General features: G+C 44.1%; 2 protein-coding genes across 2 annotated transcripts in view; one reads left to right on the plus strand and one right to left on the minus strand.

The window, feature by feature from the left end:
• The window catches only part of crb1 (crumbs cell polarity complex component 1), a gene marked incomplete at both ends in the record, with an annotated part of 156,255 nt that extends 151,066 nt beyond the window's left edge, over positions 1-5,189 (minus strand). Inside the window, 2 exons of the mRNA XM_084311229.1 lie at positions 5,039-5,042; positions 5,157-5,189. Of these exons, the coding sequence (XP_084167355.1) occupies positions 5,039-5,042; positions 5,157-5,189 (37 nt within the window). The remainder of the gene's footprint in view (positions 1-5,038; positions 5,043-5,156) is intronic.
• Positions 5,190-8,130: 2,941 nt separating this feature from the next.
• aspm (assembly factor for spindle microtubules) overlaps positions 8,131-16,433 on the plus strand; it is a gene marked incomplete at its 5' end in the record, with an annotated part of 42,153 nt that continues 33,850 nt past the window's right edge. Inside the window, 4 exons of the mRNA XM_084311230.1 lie at positions 8,131-8,406; positions 12,382-12,525; positions 12,807-14,358; positions 15,107-15,196. Of these exons, the coding sequence (XP_084167356.1) occupies positions 8,131-8,406; positions 12,382-12,525; positions 12,807-14,358; positions 15,107-15,196 (2,062 nt within the window). The remainder of the gene's footprint in view (positions 8,407-12,381; positions 12,526-12,806; positions 14,359-15,106; positions 15,197-16,433) is intronic.

Here is a 16,433-nt window from a genome sequence, read left to right on the forward strand (position 1 = left end):
GGACTATGGTGTTGAATGCTGAGCTGTAGTCAATGAACAACAGTCTCACATAGTCCCCCTTCTGGCGGTCTAGATGAGAGAGGGTGCTGTGCAGTACTTGGGAGACCGCATCATCAGTGGACCTGTTTGGCCTGTATGCAAATCATACCCAACTAACGTTAATGCCATTCAGAATTTATTAACATAGCTACAACAACACAGTAACGTTAATATAATTACATGCATCATTGTTTACAATGAACGGTGGGGCTAATCGAAAGGACTGGAGTGGACACGGACAAGTTAAACAGCAATCAATTAACCGTACACACAAGCAGAAGGCGACGCATAATTTGTACTTCCGGTCGGGGGGAAAAGTTAGTTTAGGTTCGTGTTAACGTTAGATAATGTACAAAATAAACGTATTTCCGGTGCTTTAGACGTCGCTCTTTTATTTTGAAACCCCCCGACCGGAAGTAAAAATTATGCGTCGCCTTCTGCTTGTGTGTCCGGTTAATTGGGACCACCCTCATGGGTGTATAAGACAGTAGACCAAAATCACTATTGCAGCCAGTGTTCCATTATTACATCTATTCCATTACCTAAATACAGATTACATACATACAAATTACAGCTCGGTTTTAAACAAAGTATTCTGCCTTTCCTCCCAATCTTGGAAAATAGAAAATATATTACTACAAAAAAAGTTCCCTTCCTTAAAAACCACAACTCCAACATTTGGTTACTTAAAAGGTACTCACTAATGGACCTGTATAGATCGTAGCAATTGGATTGTGTTCAGTTGGGCTACACTGTGGGGGGCATGGGTCCTGGTGGCAGTGATGGCAGTTTCTTTGGATTTATGCAACAACAAACAACAAAAGCATGCAAGCTCATAGGCCTATGCTACTACTAGGTCAAAACAAAACACTGTTAGACCAGCCAAGATTAGTTTCAATTTGTTCAGAAATTGATTGATTGATTGATTGAAATTACGTTATTAACAGATTGCAGAATGGGTGGTACAATACAGTACGGCTCAATACAAACAATTGTTAAGGGGATCCAGACCAGAAAAATACTTTCGTCTTGTTTACATCAGGGTCCCCCATTTTCAATTCATCAAGACATTATTTACATACATACAGATATACAGTACTGTTTCGTCAAAGACATTTATGACATACAAGACATACAAATATACAGTACTGTTTAAGAGAAAGAGATCATACAAAATATATATATACATTTGAAGGGGAAGAAACTGTACATTGGAGGGGGTTGGGGTTTGGACATTTACTGGGGCCAGTTTCTAATTGCAGCCACCGGTGCAAGCGGTGAGAGCGGTTTTGAAGGAGGGTAGGGATTCACATTATTTTACGGCTTTAGGTAGGGCGTTCCACATTGTTGTGGCATAATTGCGAAACGTGTTTAGTCCCTTGTTTGAGCCGAATCTGGGTTGAACATGATCTGTGGAACTCCCTCTGGTGTTGTGGTCATGGAATTCACTGACCTTTGGGAAGTATTTCGACATGTACATGGGTATCTTAGTGGTGTAGTGTATCTTGTAGACCAGGCCCATTGCAAGTTGCTGTACTCTGTCGTCTACTCTAAGCCATCCTAGGTTGTCAAAGTGGGTCAAGGTCAAGCAGTAGTCTGACCAGTTTGTTTTGTGATGTTTGTAATTTTGTTTTTAGCGCCTTTGATGTGCTTTGGTACCATGAGGTGCAAGCAGCATAGTCGTAGTACCCTTGAATGAGTGCTCCTGCTAGAGTCCTCAGGGTATTCTTGTTTACCAGAGACAAGATCCGGTACAAGAATCTAGTTCGTTGGTTGACTTTTTTTTATTACATTGGATGCCATTTTGTCACAGGAAAGATTTGCCTCTAGGATGGAACCCAGGTATGTAATTTCATCTTTCCTTGTGACAATATTGTCACCCACTGTAACTGAGAAGCCGTCGGCCTTGCTGAGTTTGTTATTTGAACCGAAGAGAATGGACTCTGTTTTGCGCAGGTGTAATGATAGTTTGTTGTCAGCGAGCCAGGTGCAGATTTTGCCTAGTTCCGAGCTGAGGGTTTTTTCAACCTGTAACTTGTTCTTGTCAGAGACCAGCAGGGCTGAGTCGTCCGCGAACAGGAACAAGTTGCAGTCACAAGCTGACAACATGTAATTTGCATAAATTAGGAACAGTAGCGGTCCTAGTATGCTTCCTTGTGGAACACCACAGCTGGGTACCGTTTACCTCCACCATCTGTTCTCTCCCCTCCAGGTAGGATTGCATCCAGCTCACTGATAGACTATCAAAACCAATTGCTTTTAGCTTGTCAATCAGAATGGAGTGATTGACAGTGTCGAAGGCCTTTTGTAGGTCCAGCATGACCATGCCGCAGTATTTGCCCGCGTCCACCTCTTGTTTGATGTGGTCGTTCAAATAGAGAAGGCATGTGTCAGTGGAGTGGGATGTTCTGAAGCCAGATTGGAATTCGTAGATTCGATTTTTTTTTCCGCAAGGTACTTTTCGACCTGTTCGTATACTATTTTTTCCATGACTTTCGAGATGGATGTAAGGATAGAAACAGGGCGGTAGTTGCCTGGGTCTAATTTGCTGCCCTTTTTGTGCAGGGGTGTTACTCTCGCAATTTTGAAGTCCTTGTGGACGTGTCCCTGTTTTATGGAGAGGTTTATTATGTGTGTGATGACTGGAGTGATGGCGGCTGCTGAGTCTCTGAGGAATTTGGAGGGGATGTTGTCATGGCCAGTGGCCTTGTTCGGTTGGAGGGCGCTCAGTTTTTTGAGTACCTCATCTGTATTTACCATTTCCAGTTTGAAGTCGTCTTTGTGGACGCCTAGGTTCTTGTAGTATGCTACTATGTGTTCTACCCCATAATGCATTGAGTGGGAGGGTAGTTTGTTTACCAGTGTTGTGGCTATGTTTGTGAAGAAAGTGTTTAAGTAATTGGCTACATCCAGCTTGTCTGTGATGAGCGTGTTGTCCATCTTTATGTTTATGTTTGAGAACCTGGTTTTAAGTTTTTTACTGCAGCCTAGTTGATTATTGAGTAATTTCCAAAGTTCACGTTTTGTTTTCCTCAGTTTTGTCATTGATGATTTTTTTTAGCAGTTTTGATCATGGAGTTTACGTCATTTCTCATATACATTCCTCCCCACCGTACAGGGGCGTAACTATGGGGGGGGGACACCGGGGACATGTCCCCGGCATGTTTTCAGAATGCAGTTATTGTCCCCTGCACCCGGCGCTAAGTACTATACCGACCACAGCTGTCTTTGCATATCAACAACAGCCCAGTCTTCAGGTGTGCTCAAATAGGCTACATAGCACCCCTCCCCAGTTTGGTGTGAAACTGTGAACGATGTGTCTGTGTGACTGAGGCGGTGGTTACACCTTTCGTTTCATTTTCGTTTCATTGTCAGATGAGTTTCGCCGCAACGTGGCAGCCTCGAGTCACACTTTCGTTTTTGTCACCTGGGCACAGTGATGTAGTACACTGCCAAAGCAGTAGGTGGCAGTAGGTGGCGAACATGAAGGCAATTTCTCTCTCTCACACACACATACTACGCAGTACGCACGTTCCGAGACTCGCGCGGTATTATGATTTGTCATAAGTGAATTGTATATAGAAACAACCAAAATTGACTTGCACAACTGACCCCCCCACCCGCCGCGACCATACACTGTGTAGCACCCCTCCGCCACTGACCATGCCCCCAAATGTGTCACCTCCGCGTGTATGCTTTCCGCAACGCAGTTGTGTTTCCGTGTTCCCGTTTTGCGCTCTGATTGGCCGAGCGCGCGCATGCGCCGCTACAAGCCCTTCAGCCAGGCAGGAATACTCAGCTCCGCTTAACGCAATTTATACAAATGGAAGTATTGATTTTGCCGTAACGAATCATTAAAAAAATATACCGTTAACTGGAATATGTTGTTTCTTTACACATATGTTGGATTATGTAATTGGTTTGTCATGACAAACCAATAAAAATTCGCGAATTAACCGGTGGCTACAACCAGGGGCGTAGCTGGGGGGGGGGAGCTTAGGATGATTCCAAGGGCCCAGCACTGGTTTTTTTTTTTTTTTTTTTACTAGACATCGCTCAGGTGTATTATTGATGCTCTCATTGATACTATGTTTGTTTCTGAAGTGTGTGTGTGTGTGTGTGTGTGAGATATATATAGAGAGAGGGGGGGCTTTGGTAGACTATTGCATTGGTCCATTCATTGAAGATGAACGCAAAGCGACATCCTTTACTAGGCTCACCCACCAACAGTGCAGGTGCTGAACTGCTGATCCGAATGTATAGGTAAAAACCATATTATGCGTTTTCATCAATAAATAAATGGCCAAAAATTTTTCCGCTCGTGCGCTTACGCGTGCTCGCATTCATAGGGACCTACAAATACATTCTTTCATGGGGCCCATAATCTACAGCTACGCCCCTGGCTACAACAACACACAGTAACTACATGCATCATTGTTTACAATGAACGGTGGGGCTAATCGAAAGGACTGGACACGGACAAGTTAAACTAACTTAAAGTTAGTTGTTCACCAACAATCTACAGACACAAACAAACACAGAACCGGACTGTTATATTAAATTAATTGATTGCTGTTTAACTTGTCCGTGTCCAGTCCTTTGCTTTTGTTACTATAAAATAAATAAATAACATTAAGGATTTGATTATGGATTTTGTCCTGTCAGAATTTATCAAATGAATCAATTAAAAGGAGGATGGAGAGGGTGGAGCATGTCTTGCTATTGTGATGTAAATGGACCGAAGTGATGACGTCAGGAGCAGGGACTCAAGTGGCTTCATTATTGAACGCAGGTGTTGCTGATTGTGTGGGGGGGTGAGACGCTGAGACTGTTTGATAAGCCAGTGGGACTCAGAGATCGGGGTTGGAGCACGCAAGCAGTAACCAGACTCTGGTAGGGCCCGGGGGGTGGGGTCGATCGTGGAGAGTTATCCGCCGGCGATGAAGAGAAGTTAGATAGCCGTCCATAGTTCCCGGTAGCGAGAGGAGGGGAGGCTTACCCTCCTGGAGATAGGTAGGGACGGGACATAGAGGGTCTGAGTTACATAGCTCCCAAAAGACTTTATACTTGGCTCGTCCTCGCGGACACCGAGTACGTTACCAGGTGACAAACCCAACTGTATCCTGGAGGACCACCGTGTGCCGGAACATTCGTCCGGAGAGTTGGACGGGGTCCAAAGCGTCGACCCTCGGGGGGGGGGGGGGGGGGGGGGGGGGTCGCGCCGTGCGGCGAGTTAAGTCCACTGTTACCCACATTTGCACTTAGTATAGGATTTTGTATCACAGTCTATTTTTATAACTGTGTAGGCCTACTGTATATATATATATATATTGTATATGGGATATTGTGTATTTTCTAGTTACCTTATCTGTATGATATCGTGCCCTTAATTAACCTGCATATTCGACTAGTCCTTTTATATGCCCTATTTATTATATAGACCAGGCTGGTATATGTTGTATAGATATTGTGTGACCAATTGAAGGGGAACAGGGGAACCAAGAGGGAGGGGTAATTCGGACCTGGGGGGTCTGCTATAATTAGTGTGTACAATTGATCCATTATCTATCAGTGCCTATTTGAGAGTGTGATTAGCGGGCCGTGTGTGTGATTAGGCATCTCCTTTGTATAACGTGCCGTGCCTCTTAAAGAGGGTGTTTTGACGTGGGTTACTTGTGACATATGCATGTTCATAATTGCGTGCCTCACATATAGAGGGTGACTGAGTTACGTTTGCAGACGACCTTTACGGGGTCCGATTAGTCCCCCCAATTAGAGACCCCTAGTACCTGTATGAATTACTTAGGTGTTGTAATACAGTGTCTTATTGGACGTGAGGCCGTACCAAGCGAGAGAGGTGACGGAGGATTTACAGCGAGAATGTGGGCTGATAGCGGTAGGCGATGCCCTAGATATTCACAAGGACCAGAGCTGGTCGGATAAAGTGTGTGTGTGACTATTGTTGTGCATTGTGTATGTACCGTACCTCGTTCAAACTAAGGGTTGTTGCCCATATAAAAGTGTGCTGTGAGATGTGCTCTACCTAGAGGTGAAGGGTTTACCTATATATGTGATAGCGCTGTAATGTATAGAGTGATTAACATAGAGGTGATATAATTTACCTAGGGGACGTCGGTCTATACCTGCTGCATTCTCTGGTTCTGTTAAACCCTGCATGTCACAGAAGGGAAATGCGTATCGGCTTCATGGCTCATAGGTTTTAATTAATAGCTCATATCATTATTTAGCATAGGACCTTGATGTAATAAAGTGGTATTCCTTGTAAATCGGTTTGATTGATTGATTGATTGAAAACTTTATTAACAGATTGCAGAATGGGTACAATACAGTACAGCTCAATACACACAATTGTTAAGGGGATGCAGACCAGAGAAAGACTTTCGTCTTGTTTACATCAGGGTCCCCCATTTTCAATTCATCAGGACATATATGACATACATGACATACAGATAGTCAGTACTGCTACATCTATACATTTATGACATACCAGATTTGCAAATACAGTACTGTTTGTGATACAGAAGGAGTCAAGAAAGGGGAGTATATACATTTGACGTAGAAACTGTACATTGGAGGAGGTTGGGTGGGGGGGGTTGGGTACATTGGGATATTGACAACCATACTGGGTAATTTACATTGGAGGGGGGGGGGGGCACACTGTATAAACAAGTAAAACTGTACATTGAGGGGGGGGGGGAGGAGACACTGTACAAACAAACAAAATTGTACATTGGACTATTGACAACCATACTAGGTAAATTACTGTACATTGGAGGGGGTTGGGTTAGGATATTTACAGGGGCCAGTGTTGAATTGCAGTCTCCCGTAGGTGTCCCTTGAGAGAGGTTTTGAAAGTGGGTAGTGATCCACATTCCTTTACAGCTTTGGGTAGGGCGTTCCACATTGATGTGGCATAATTGCGAAACGTGTTTAGTCCCTTATTTGAGCCGAATCTGGGTTTAACATGATTTGTGGAGCTCCCTCTGGTGTTGTGATCGTGGTATTCACTGACCTTTGGGAAGTATTTTGACATGTACATGGGTACCTTGGTCGTGTAGTGTATCTTGTAGACCAGGCCCATTGCAAGTTGTTGTACTCTGTCGTCTACTCTAAGCCATCCTAGGTTGTCAAAGTGGGCAGGGGTGAGGTGGGTTCTAGGAGTAAGGTCAAGCAGTAGTCTGACCAGTTTGTTTTGAGATGTTTGTAATTTTGTTTTTAGCGCCTTTGAGGTGCTTTGGTACCATGAGGTGCAAGCATAGTCGTAGTACCCCTGAATGAGTGCTCCTGCCAGAGTCTTCAGGGTATTCTTGTTTACCAGAGAGGAGATCCGGTACAAGAATCGAGTTCGTTGGTTGACTTTTTTTATTACATTGGATGCCATTTTGTCACAGGAGAGATTAGCCTCTAGGATGGAACCCAGGTAGGTAATTTCATCTTTCCTTGTGACAATATTGTCACCCACTGTAACTGAGAAGCCGTCGGTCTTGCTGAGTTTGTTATTTGAACCGAAGAGAATGGACTCTGTTTTGCCCATGTGTAATGATAGTTTGTTATCAGCGAGCCATATGCAGATTCTGCCTAGTTCCGAGCTGAGGGTTTTTTCAACCTGTAACTTGTTCTTGTCAGAGACCAGCAGGGCTGAGTCGTCCGCAAACAGGAACAAGTTGCAGTCACAAGCTGACGACATGACATTTGCATAAATTAGGAACGGTTATACAGTTGGTTATTTCAGGCATTTGGACAAATAGCAGTTTCCCTGCTAAATAGCAGTTTCTCCTGCTACTTGTATAACTCACGTATTTATTACACTATGTTTTCACATAGTTTCATGGAGCTGTAATGAATGCCGAGAATGAAAGGGCATGGCTTATTGCAGTTTAAAAACGCTGGCGTCTCTGATAGGCTGAGCGTTGTATATATGGCGCGGCTTCACAAATCCCTTGCTCACCATTGGCCAACTACACAACGCATCCGAGATCCGAATTTTTTAAACCGAGTGTTTCTGTTGTTGAGAAGAACGTGTTTTCTAGTGTCGGTTAGATGTATTTAGATGTATTGTCCTAATTTAAAATGGCACACACTGCTACTTCAACGCGGAGGAGGGGAATCCTGGAATACAGCCCAACCAGGAGAAACGAAAACGACAAGGAAAATGATGTTCCAGTTTTGAGTTTGGTTGAGTTTTCTAAAGCTCCGTTTGTATCGTTTGGATCCGTGAAGCCGGGCACCTCGAAAGCTGCCCTCCTGCGTCTCGAGAACCCCAACGATGGAGAGGCGGAGGTGACCGTGTTGAAGATCCCGTCGTCAAAGGGGTTCTCTGCCGACCAGATCACATTTACAATTCAGGTAAACGAGTTGCATGTTAAACTAAGCTAACGTTAAAATGGGAACTTCGCCCAACAAACATTATGTATTCCTCTGGTGTACTGTACAATGTACAGTTTCTACGTCAAATGTATATACCGGTACTCTCTTTTCTGGACTCTTTTTGTATCACAAACAGTACTGTATTTGCAAATCTGGTATGTCATAAATGTATGTAGCAATACTGTCTATCTGTATGTCATATATTGAAAATGGGGGACCCTGATGTAAACAAGACTAAAGTATCTCTGGTCTGCATCCCCTTAACAATTGTGTGTATTGAGCTGTACTGTACCCATTCTGCTATCTGTTAATAAAGTTTTCAATCAATCAATACTGTACACAAATATTAGTGACTGACAATTACCAACTCGTTACTAGTCTGAAGCTGCTTCATATAAGTTGTGGTTCTCAACCTTTTTTACACCAAGTACCACCTGAGAACGTAGCTGGCTCTCCAAGTACCACCATATGACTGATTGATTGGATTGATTGAAAATGTTTATTAACAGATTGCAGAATGGGTACAATACAGTACAGCTCAATACACACAATTGTTAAGGGGGATGCAGACCAGAGATACTTTCGTCTTGTTTACATCAGGGTCCCCCATTTTCAATTCATCATCATAACATATATGACATACTGATAGACAGTACTGCTACATCTATGATACATTTATGACATACCAGTCACCAGATCTACAAATACAGTACTGTTTGATACAAAAAGAGTTTAAGAAAGAGAGTATACATTTGAGGGGGAAGGAACTACATTGGAGGAGGTTGGGTAGGTGTGGGGGGGGGGGGGGGGGTTGAACTGTACATTGGAGGGGGTTTGGTTTGGACATTTACAGGGGCCAGTTTCGAATTGCAGTCTCCCGTAGGTGCTCTTTTAGAGGTTTTGAAGGTGGGTAGTGAATCACATTCCTTTACAGCTGTGGGTAGGGCGTTCCACATTGTTGTTGCATAGTTGCGAAACGTGTTTAGTCCCTTGTTTGAGCCGCATCTGGGTTTAACATGATTTGTGGAGCTCGCTCTGGTGTTGTGTTTGTGGTATTCACTGACCTTTGGGAAGTATTTTGACATGTACATGGGTACCTTAGTAGTGTATCTTGTAGACCAGGCCATTGCAAGTTCCTGTACTCTGTCTGTTGTCTACTCTAAGCCATCCTAGGTTGTGGGCAGGGGTGAACCGTTCTAGTAGTAAGGTCAAGCAGTAGTCTGACCAGTTTGTTTTGTGATGTTTGTAATTTAGTTTTTAGCGCCTTTTGAGTTGGTACCATGAGGTGCAAGCATAGTCGTAGTACCCTTGTATGTAATTTGATCTTTCCTTGTGACAATATTGTCACCCACTGACTGAGAAGCCGTCGGTCTTGCTGAGTTTGATTTTTGAGCTGAAGAGAATGGACTCTGTTTTACCCATGACGTTAAAATACAGTCTATTCAGGGGGCGGCTACGTGGTGTAGTGGGCAAGGCGCTCGCCTCGAATGACTGAGACGCTGGGCTTGCCTGTTCGAGCCCAGCGCTCCACATTGCTTTCAGTTTAGCTGGTCGTTCATACTAATACACATTGGCCGTATTAGGGGGTGGGAAACTGATGGGTGGGGATCGGGCGTTGTGGACAGCGACTCCTACAGGTCGGTTGGTGCGCCTGCGCAGTAGAATCAGGAAGTGTCGGGGGCAGCGTGAGCCTCCCACGCGTTACTCCTCGCCACTGAGAGATCGAGCTGCGCAGGTGAAAAGATGCGACTGCTGTTACCTCAAGTACCGGAGGGGACTTGTGCTATGTATGACTTAGTCCACATTGCAGCCGGCTTGTGGGAGGCAAGAAACGGCGTTCGTGACAGGGGAGGGTTGAATTGGATGATACGAAATTGGGATGGGAGAAAATATAGAAAAAGCGGATAAAAAATAAAATACAGTCTATTCAGCTATGCACAGTTCACGCAGGAGGCAAATGTATTCATATTAACATTATTGTTAACTTTTGTCAGACACAGCCACAATGTACAAAGGGGTAGCACTAGAACTAGCAAGATCTTCCACACCAAGGGGCATTGAGAACATAATGACTAACATTCTCACATAGCAAGTGAGATAATTAAGAACAACTGTATTTCAGCAAATGTACTTAATTCAAACATTCTCTCTCTCTCTCCTTAACACTTTTGAGTGCCAGCGACGTGTATTGTCGTCTTATCATGCCCCCTGTTGACTGCCGACGATGCGAATTGTTGTATTTTTTTTTTAATAGTGATCTGAATTCATATTTCATCAACCAAGTCTCCCGTTGGTACAGCAGACCCTCTAGGAGCTCAGATGGGAAAATACCGCTCCCTATCGTTTATCCCTGTGTAACTGCAGGCCATTCGATTATACTGCTGGATCCCTGTGGGGGGAGCCAACTGGCTACATTATGCTGGCAGTGGCGAGGGATCTGATGATGAGTGTGATCGCGAGTTGGAAAGCAGCGTGGAATATATATTTACAGCAGCCAATAATCAATCAATAAACGCGAGCGATATTTGGAATGGCGATCAGTAATTGGAATAATCTTTTTGGAGAACATCTGATCTAAGGTAAGGAGTCTATGTTACCAGTTTTAGGATAATCAGAGCTGTATTCACTGAGATATCAGCATGTGCCGTGTGTGTGTGATGTTGAGGAAATGAGAGAATAGATTTTTCAGCCTGCTTCTATAGCGTGCATAAATACACATATACTATCGATAATCTAGCGTTTATTTGAAAACGATTCATAAATAGGCCGACAAATGACAACGTGTGTCTAGTGTATTCGAGAATATTCCAATAAATGCAGTTTATGGGGGAATCTTTCTATTTTCCGGAGATTTTGGAAATGCTATAAAAAGGATATGAACCGATTATTTAAATAAAATAAAATCCGTTTAGACAATGTTGACTGCAAACAAGTCATTGATAAGCAACGGGCAGATTAGACACATAGCCATAATTTAAAACATAGATTATGCGTTTTTAACGCTATCATTGAAGTGGATGCTGGCACTCAACAGGGTTTTCAATGTTAAATGGCCGGCACTGATCTAGTTAAATGCCAGTGTTTGTGATGGGCATCACAAATTATTGTAAAATAAACACACAAAAGGTGAAATATTTTAAATATGGATGGGTTTTTTGTTTTTTGTAATGTCAGATTTAACAACAACTCTTTTCAGAAAAGTGGGAGTATTTCATTTTTTATCTGACATTATAAAAAAATATAAATCTGGGGCTGAAGTTTAATAAAAGATTTATGACTGTTTATACTGCGCCATTACTCTCTGTCACAGTGATCTCCATGTTGTTCCCCACTTAGGTTATCTAACTATTGCGCCGCCGCAACTAGAAACCCTGGCCTGGCCTGCTTCTAAGTTCAGTGACATGACTGCGGACAACAAAAAAATTATATTAAAAAACAATTTGAATATATATATTTCAAGTACCACCAGCAGGGGGCCCAAGTACCACAGGTTGAGAACCACTGAGTTAGACAATGAATTGGTGAAATATTTTATAGGAGGTGACACGGAGCAAGCCGTGGAATGTTCATAATGTTACATTACATTACACGGGTACATTTTCAGTTTCAGAGACGACTACTATAAAATAAAGCTCGTGGATATAGAAAAAAAATACATTTTGTGGGTCCACACAATCAGTCTCCCATGCATTGTCAATGGCACAGCTCCAGACAGTACTTGATGACATCAGAGGTTTGATTTTTACTTCTCTGGTTTCTGGCTTTGGGAGAGAGAGTAGCTCATAGAAACCTGACTTGTCCAGGCGTCATGTGAGCATACTGTATATTTCCCCAGAATAATGAAATGCAATATTTATTTGAGTTTTAAATTGGAAAAACATTCACACTGACTGGGGTCGAATATGCAGTTGCTCCACACCTGACCTATTCTGAATCTATGCTTTATTTTTTCAGCCTGACGGTTTCTTCAGTCTGACAATAACTTGGACCCCAACAGAGGAGGGCGGCATTCGAGAACTGATCATCTTCAGTGTAAATGGCATCCTCAAACATCAGGCTGTTTTGCTTGGCAGGTCGGAGGCACCGAAAAAGAGAAAGGTTTGTATCCATTTATGTTGTTCAACTGGTGACATGCAAACACATAATCCAGGATTCTTTTATTGCTTCAAAATCATGCATTATCCCTCCCAAGCCAAAACTGCATTGTGGAAAAACATAGAAGCAGGAGAATGGTGTGTGAAGTACTCACCCTATTTACATGTAGTCACAGTAGTAAACACACAGGACAATAAGACATCACCACGACAAAGTAAACACTGGACAAGCATTTTCCATCACTATATATCCCTGTCCCTCATATTTCATTTTTGGTGTTTCAGAAAAGCGTATGGGACTCGATCAAGAACAAGAGGGCTGAAGAACCATCAGCTACACAGAGGGGCAAGAAAACGGGACCCTCGCTGAAGATTGCGGCCAATAAGACCTTCCAAGTGTCCCGAACGCCCCAATACAAGCGAGAGAAGCCTCGGAGCCCGCTCGCTCAGCTCAATGATGCCACGGCGGTGCGAGAGCGTTTCCTTTCCAAGTCTAGCCCTGTTAAAGATCAGCATAGGGTCTCTAAACCCAATAACAGTCTGTCAGACTGGGGCGTCTCTGAGAACATACCGAATGTTCAGAAGAACTCTCCTCTGTTTCTGCTGGTACCAGCTGTGAGGGTCATGGACCCTGCTCACACATCAGCCGGTTCTCGTGTCTTAGCGAGCATGCCAGAACACAGAGATCTTTCCAGAGTGCTAAACAGGACACTGTCTCCTATTGGCACGCCAGAGAGGCTTAGGAGCCTCATGCCTCACATCGATAGCCCAGCGCCTGTCCCTGGACACTCTGCGCCCGAGGAGGGGAGCGACAGAGCGTTGCTTGGAGCATCCACTCTGTCCGTCAGAGATGCATTGGACCTCATTGGCTCCGATCTGACAAGTTCACCGAATGCATACTCTAGTTACGACCTTTCTGATTCACTGGAATCTGCATGTGGGTCTGATGAAACGGTCCCCAAAGTGCTGCCTGACAGTCCCGCGGAGTCGGGGTCCAACGAGCCAAGACTAACTTTCTTTGTCAGTAAGAAGCCTGTTGTTCACCAGGTTATTCTTTCTCAGACGGAGGTTGATGATGTCGTCTTGCAGGTTAAGAAGGTTTCTTTCACCACGGCCACGGTGACCAAGAGCAAAGCACCGGCACAAGCGGTACCCGTCCAGCTGGATAGCCCCAGTGGCAGGAGGATAAAGAGGTCAAGGCGAAGGCTCCTGGAGAAGACCCTTGAACTGTCTGATGGCAACAGCCAGTATGAGTCCAGCCCAGGCCTCCCCGTCATAGACTCTGACAGCAGCCTAGGAGGGCGCCAAAACTCCAGCACTTTGTTGGAGGTCAGACAGCAGCACACAGTCATCCCGTCACACACACCCGTCATCTTCCCTACACCCGTCATCTTCCCTATCACTTCTCCTCCCGCGGTCCCTTCTCCAGACGCCTTCCCAGTCTCTTTTCATCTGCCGGCGGGCCCTCCTCCGGTTACCCTCACCATCTCCTCTCCTCCGTCTCCAGTCCCGCCCCCCCCTTTTCTTTACGAACACCCGCCGAGCTTTGACATGAACCGGCCATCTCTGGCGTCCATTCAACAGTCGGTCGCATCGATGCCCCTGCCCGTCCACTCTGACCTGGAGTTCCCCGTCTACACCCGGACCGAGCTTGACCTGGCAGCAAAGGGAAAGAAGAGGAAGAGTGGAGAGTTTTTGCGGAGAACTGAGGGGGTGGAGAATACGGAGCGGGTTAAAAGGAGCCGCGTGGCGGCTGTAGTGAGGGAGTCCAAGAGATCGGTGCAAGAGAAGCGGAGAAGTGTCACGGTGTCACAGAAGCAACCGCCAAGAGCAGCAGGTGAGGACATGTGAAGTAGGCTACGTTTGCTGTTTTCAAGAGGCCTTGGAGAGTTTCTCCAGATTTTACATATGGTCTTATTTTCTAAATATCTTCAGTGGTGACTAGTGACCCATTGAAAGCAGTATCTAATGTTCGAGTGTATTTTCTTGGCATTTCAGATTTAATCTCCCTTTTTTTTATATATATAAATCTTGGCGAATTCTTCCCAGAAATCATTCTCGTTGCAGCCCCCAAACTGGGACTTATGGCGTTACATGACTCAGATTTGTTTTAGACTGCTGAGCTTGAATTATAGGAAGTGAATGAAATGTGATGACATTTTATATGCTGCATCTTTAGTCAGAATGACTTGGGTATATTGTCATTCTGTGGTTGGACTGTAATGCTGTCAAATGGCGACCTCTAGGGCAAAAGAGCCCTGCTTTTTTATAGCACTTTGTTTACATTTGATGTGCGGGTTGGATGACATTACAGATTTTACCTTTTTGTTGATTGTATTAAGGAGATGAAAGGATTCATTACTGCATGGTGAGGTCAAGCATGATATCAAACCAAAACACAAATCACATTTTCAGAGAAACTTTAGTTAATATGTGCTGCTTATTATCAATTTAAACAGAATTGTGTATCGTAATTTCATCACAATATGCTCCCATTGAAAGATGGCAATCATGGCCATAGCATCATTTTAGAACGCTTTGATCCTTGATTGCTTATATTAACTTTGTCCTCTGTGTTTTCTCAGGCTCGGTGCGTTCTGCATCATCTATCAAGACTACGAGGTCTGTGGCCCCTGCCCAAGCTAAACCACTGAGCTCTAAGCCCACAGCACGAGGTATGAGGGATATTTCACTTTAGTAGAACTAAAAATACCATCTAAAGCAGGGGTCTCAATTCAAACTCAATTTACCTGGGGGCCGCTGGAGGTAGAGTCTGGGTGAGGCTGGGCCGCATCAAATATTCCACAAAAAAAGGGTTTCAAGTATTCCAAAAAAAAAGTACAACTGATCCAATCTTCTCACAAACTCACTAAAACCTCACAAACACCAGCAACTGAGCATTCTCAGTGGTGTCAGTGGACTCATCCACAGCTATGGAAATGCACTGTGCATTTTTTTTTTAATTCTATCACAAAGCTGTTTAATCAAATCATCAGCCAGTATTTCAGTTATTCTGGTTGCTGTGCTATCTGAGGAGGATTTGCTTTTGTTTGCCATCAAACATGGTCTCCATCACTTCAGTCATACATTATTTTATTATTTATGCATCAGAGAATGGCTTCTTGTGTTTAGCCAACACCCATGCCACTGAGTGAGGACTTGGTTGCTTTTTCTCGTTGTGACATAGCTTTAACAATAATTCTGCTTGCAGCTTGATATGATTTCATTCCATTTATTTTTGTGGTTCTTAGCACTGAATTTTGAAGAAAGGTTGCATCAAAATAACTGTTGTTTCGTAGTGGCGTTTTAAATTGCTACTCTTTACAAGAGCTACCGTTTCTTGGCATAATTAGGTACATTGGTTTGGTGCTGGGAGGATGCACGCATATTTTTCAGTCCATTCACATTTGAATTGCAGCGATTTTCGCTGTCGACTTTTCTTTTACTGGCCATCTTTGAACATGCCACATTTTTCTACTAACTGCCTGCTGGCGAAACTAGGCTACTAGTACATTTATCTCACGGGGATAAAACTGGGAACGAGGTTACTAGCAGATTAGACTACCTGTAGATGCGCTGTCAACCCTCGCTCTGACTGGGACCCGTTGAAAGAGACGACACTCATTCCGTGAAGACCCGCCCTACTCTGTCTCTGATTCGCAGACTGGGTGGGGGGGGGAAACGCTGACGGGACGCTGAATGTGATTGGACCAGAGTAGACAGACACAGACAGTAGTGCAGCCGGACAGGCAGAGCACTGCTTGCAGAGGAGATAGCGGAGAATTTCGACGATGCCTGCCATACGCACTGGATATATTTTTCTTCCACTTGGTATCACTCCGGAATCACGTTTCAACCAAGTCACTAACGTAATGTTGCTGTCATGAGCCTGCGCAATGGTAGCCTACAAAT

This window comes from Notolepis coatsorum (genome assembly GCF_963971535.1).
Source record: "Notolepis coatsorum genome assembly, chromosome: 3".
Taxonomy (NCBI): domain Eukaryota; kingdom Metazoa; phylum Chordata; class Actinopteri; order Aulopiformes; family Paralepididae; genus Notolepis; species Notolepis coatsorum.